Source organism: Sander lucioperca, chromosome 5 (assembly GCF_008315115.2).
Source record: "Sander lucioperca isolate FBNREF2018 chromosome 5, SLUC_FBN_1.2, whole genome shotgun sequence".
In the NCBI taxonomy this organism is placed as follows: Eukaryota; Metazoa; Chordata; class Actinopteri; order Perciformes; family Percidae; genus Sander; species Sander lucioperca.
This window is the reverse complement of record NC_050177.1, coordinates 26,968,728-26,973,727: the sequence shown is the minus strand read 5'-3', so window position 1 is coordinate 26,973,727 and position 5,000 is coordinate 26,968,728. Positions and strand designations below refer to the sequence as shown.

At 42.6% G+C, this 5,000-nt stretch overlaps 1 protein-coding gene across 2 annotated transcripts in view; it reads right to left on the bottom strand.

Annotated features, from left to right (window-relative positions):
- Positions 1-51: 51 nt before the first annotated feature.
- LOC116057888 (autophagy-related protein 16-2-like) overlaps positions 52-5,000 on the bottom strand; it is a 24,737-nt gene continuing 19,788 nt past the window's right edge. For both annotated transcript variants that reach the window (XM_031310473.2, XM_031310474.2), the window contains exons 15-18: positions 4,882-5,000; positions 4,618-4,665; positions 1,394-1,495; positions 52-274 (exon numbers count right to left, since the gene is read on the bottom strand). The exon at positions 4,882-5,000 is cut by the window's right edge and continues 34 nt beyond it. In XM_031310473.2, coding sequence (XP_031166333.1) covers positions 181-274; positions 1,394-1,495; positions 4,618-4,665; positions 4,882-5,000 — 363 coding nt within the window. In that variant the 3' untranslated portion in view covers positions 52-180. The remainder of the gene's footprint in view (positions 275-1,393; positions 1,496-4,617; positions 4,666-4,881) is intronic.

The window sequence follows — 5,000 nt, the reverse complement described above, 5'->3', positions numbered from 1 at the left end:
TTGATTGACTGACTGATTGATTGATTGATAATAAAATATATGTCATTTTTAAAAACACACTGGTATCGGGTCGGTACTCGGTAAGAGCCGAGACGCAAGTTCAGGTATTGGAAACGGTCTCGATAGTAAAATATGGTATCAGACCGTCTGTAAACATGACCTCATCGTGGATTGGCTGTTTCAGATGTCACTCCACAGGACGGCCCGGCTACTCTTGTCCACACTGACGACGTATTCTCCGGACAGAGACCAGGACACGGCACTGATGGGCGAACTTAAGAGAGAGAGAGAGAGAGAGAGAGAGAGAGAGAGAGAGAGAGAGAGAGAGAGAGGGGTTGTCAAAGCAACTGCTAAACATTTAGTGAGTAGAGCCTCAAGCGTGATTCATGCTTCTGGGTTAAACCTACTCCGTGACTACGTTTGTAGCTACGTGGAGATACCGACCCTACGCAGCCTGACGTCACCTCTACATAATGGAACTACACGTCACGGTGACGCACGCCACTCGTGTCTGTGTGTGTCTGTCTGTCTGTGTGTGTCTCTGTGTGTGTGTGTGTGTGTGTGTGTGTGTGTGTGTGTGTGTGTGTGTGTGTGTGTGTGTGTGTGTCTGTCTGTCTGTGTATGTGTCTCTCTGTGTGTCTCTGTGTGTGTGTCTGTCTCTGTGTGAGTCTCTGTGTGTGTGTGTGTGCATGTGTGTGTGTGTGTGTGTGTGTGTGTGTGTGTGTGTCTGTCAGAAAAATAATAGTTTGATAAGTTTGATTAATGCCCGGCCAGTGTACATTTAATATGAAGACTTTCTTGTCGAGGAAAGCCCTAAAGATTTAAAAACGTCTCCATGACTTTTCTGTAAAACTGAGTGTGATATAAAACAGAAACGAGCAGTAAAACCTCCATATTTAACAGGCTGAAAAATAGCATTTCTGTTATTTCGGCGTGAAAAATTACTTTAGCGATTATCAAAATAGTCGGGGATGATTTTCCTGTCGATCTAGTCGGCCAATGGTTGCAGCTGTATTGATCAGCTGAAATCTAGACCATCCTAGCAGAAGCAAATGTAATTTGCAGTCAGGGTCGTCTAGCAACTCTCCGTTGGCTTGTGAGCTGGAAAAACCAAATTCTGGTCAGGCCAATCACATCGTGTATACAGTCGGTGGGCGGGGCTTACGGCTGCTGCTGCTGGGAACAGCGGTCTTTGGAAGCGGCTTTGACCGTGAGTTTAAAGTTGAATCTATGAACTAGCGTTGCTCTGGTTGGTTGTAGAGTTATCCTATTGCGTGCAGCGGGAATTTGACAGACAGCCGTTTATCCCGCCCCTCTGATTGAGCCCTGCCAAACATCTGGATGTGGGTCTGGCTGGTCAGGCTACAGCTGATCCATATGTGGGGTCTGTTACCTGTGTTTGTCAGGTAGGCGGGTCTCCAGGTTGCCCGTGGAGACGTTCCAGATGTAAACGGCGCCGTCTGCTGATCCGGCTGCCAGGAAACAACCGTCCGGACTGAAGAGAGAGAACATTACCAAGATTTTTAAAAACAAATTCAACAAATTACACAACTGCTAACAACATATATCTCCATGTTTCTCTGTCTGACATCAATCTCTGAAACTTGTCTAGTATTAAACAAGAAACAAGCTGTAATGTAACTCAAACAGGACTATTGTTCATCAGCAGTTAGCATCCACTAAAAGACCAAACCCACCAGACTCCATGTAAATAATCAGTACTTTTAGCATGTATAGAGCCAGCATATTTCCACCAGACTCCATGTAAATAATCAGGACTTTTAGCATGTATAGAGCCAGCATATCTCCACCAGACTCCATGTAAATAATCAGTACTTTTAGCGTGTATAGAGCCAGCATATTTCCACCAGACTCCATATAAATAATCACTACTTTTAGCGTGTATAGAGCCAGCATATCTCCACCAGACTCCATGTAAATAATCACCACTTTTAGCGTGTATAGAGCCAGCATATTTCCACCAGACTCCATGTAAATAATCAGTACTTTTAGCGTGTATAGAGCCAGCATATTTCCACCAGACTCCATGTAAATAATCAGTACTTTTAGCGTGTATAGAGCCAGCATATTTCCACCAGACTCCATGTAAATAATCAGTACTTTTAGCGTGTATAGAGCCAGCATATCTCCACCAGACTCCATGTAAATAATCAGGACTTTTAGCGTGTATAGAGCCAGCATATCTCCACATGTAAATGGGTGAATTAAGGGTTTATTTCAACCAAACCAGAGTGGTGATTGTTGGAACAGTGGAAAGATGAACCAAGACGGCTTTTGGTAGTTTTATTTAGTTTCTGTCCACTTTGAATGAAGTGTGTTTTACGATGATAAAAGTCCTGATTATTTACATGGAGTCTGGTGTAGTTTGGTGATGGTGATTTCGGGGCTGTTTCATGTTAAACTAAAAGGATCTTGCTATTTAAATAAGCCCAGCAGAGACCACAGATAGGTCAGAACCTCCGTGTGTAACCGTACATCTTTAAACGTTACAGTTACGGCTGAAAATGAAAAAAAAAAACACATGATTTCACTTCTCAGCAATTCAAATCCACGGCCCGTTGTCTACAGGAAGTGATTGTTGTGTCAGCGCGAGGAAGGTTCATTGCTAAGGAAAGCTCACTGTGGGACTGGCTCTAGTGGCTGTAATTCTGCACCAAGGCTGAATTTCGGGAAAGAGACTTCAGATACAGTATTAGGGGACCACTAAGGTCTATATAAAGAGACTTCAGATACAGTATTAGGGGACCACTAAGGTCTATATAAAGAGACTTCAGATACAGTATTAGGGGACCACTAAGGTCTATATAAAGAGACTTCAGATACAGTATTAGGGGACCACTAAGGTCTATATAAAGAGACTTCAGATACAGTATTAGGGGACCACTAAGGTCTATTTAAAAGAGACTTCAGATACAGTATTAGGGGACCACTAAGGTCTATATAAAGAGACTTCAGATACAGTATTAGGGGACCACTAAGGTCTATATAAAGAGACTTCAGATACAGTATTAGGGGACCACTAAGGTCTATATAAAGAGACTTCAGATACAGTATTAGGGGACCACTAAGGTCTATATAAAAGAGATAATAATAACAATAATAATAATAATAATAATCTTTATCTGACTGCTCAGAAGTATCGGCTTCAAAACTAAAACTAAAAAGACAGAAGAACGTAGGAAGCTTCCAACAGTTGGGTGAAGTCCTAATCGTCTCTGGCTCAAACACATTTTACACATTTAGGGTTTTTTCTGTCAGACACAAAGCATGCTGGTCCTGCTGTTGCCATGGAAACTGCAGAAACTGAACCACGCAGCAGCAGCAGCAGTCGTCTCTGCGGGTCGTCTGGCAGAATGTTTTCATATCAGATCAGAGTAAAACCCTGATGGTGAATACATTAATACAACTCCCCCGGTCAGTTCACCCAGTTACTGACAACATTTATAACTCAGGGATGCACCGAAGCCAGGATTGGCTTCTGATTGGGCTGAATATTGGGCTTTTTGATGGGGTTGGGTTTCTGCTGAACCATAGAATTTTTTCCCAGGGAACCGAAACCTACGCTGTCACTAATCCCCGCATTTTCGTTGCGAAAAAGTCCCATATATCTTAGCAGAAAGTTGAAAAATGTTGCGTTTACTTCACACAAGAGCAGCCGTTTTCCCCTGTTGCCATGGGAACGTTATGAAGTGACGTAATTACGCGACGTGAACATCATCGCCAAGCTGCAAACCCCGCGATGAAGCCATGATGAAACCGCAGTTTTGGCAAGTTCCCGCAATTTCATCGGATAAAATTGCATAAATATCCCGCATATTCCATCACAAAACGTGCCGCATAATCAAGGATTTTTGCCCAAAACAATCACAAAAAACTCCACATTTTTCTGGAAGGACTGACTTTCAGTCAAAAGAAGGCCATTCAAGTCCAGCTACATGTTCAATCTGCAATGCTGATTAGTCTGGTGGTGGCGAGGACCCTAAACCAGGGGTCAGCGTAACGCTTATCAGGTCAATTTTCTAAGCACAAACGGACATTTGGAAAAACAGAAAAATGGGTTAAAATATCCAATTTTTCATTTTTTTCCACCTAGACAAATTACAAAATTGGATCTTTAAACTGTTTTCCAATTTTCTGTTTTTTATTCAGAGGATCAGAAATTGAGAAAATTACAAAACTGTAGCTCCAATTATTAAATACTGCGATGGTATTCTCTCCCTCTACTTTGTGGAATGTGCAGCTCATTAACTGCATATGGACCAAAAAACAAAAAAAAAATGAAGGTGGAAAAAAATGAAAAATTGGATATTTTAACCCATTTTTCTGTTTTTCCAAATGTCTGTTTGTGCTTAGAAAATTGAACTGATCAGCGTCACACTGACCCCAAGGGACCCCTTAACTGAAATAGAGACGGAGCAGGGACCCCCTACTACATATATTGTATAAAATGTAGTTGCATAGTAAACTGGGCTCTCTCTCTCTCTCTGTCTCTCTGTCTCTCTGTCTCTCTCTCTCTCTGTCTCTCTCTCCCTCCCTCTCTGTCTCTCTCTCTGTCTCTCTCTCTGAATATTGTGTATTATGTAATGTAGTGCTCACCTGATCACAGCTTTGGTGCTGTCACTGCCACATTTAAAACCCTCCGCTCTGGAACAGACAGACAGACAGGGAGTCTAGTTAGTCTTCATTACAGCTGGACATTTCTGTTTTATTGATTTTTAAACGCTAAAAAGCATCTACAGAGCATCTACAGATGTACGAAAAAGTGTAAAAAAACCTGCAAAAACGTCAAATAAAAGGTTAAAAAGGTCCAAAACCAGTAGAAGAAAGCCTGACATCCGTCACTCAGCAGCAGATTTCTACCTGAAGCACACGCGGTCGTTGCTCCACCTCCTCAGGTCCACCAGCTGGAGGCAGTCGTCACGGCAACAGCTGAGCAGCTGACTGTGGTCAGCGCTGACGTCCAGCGAGGTGACTTTCCC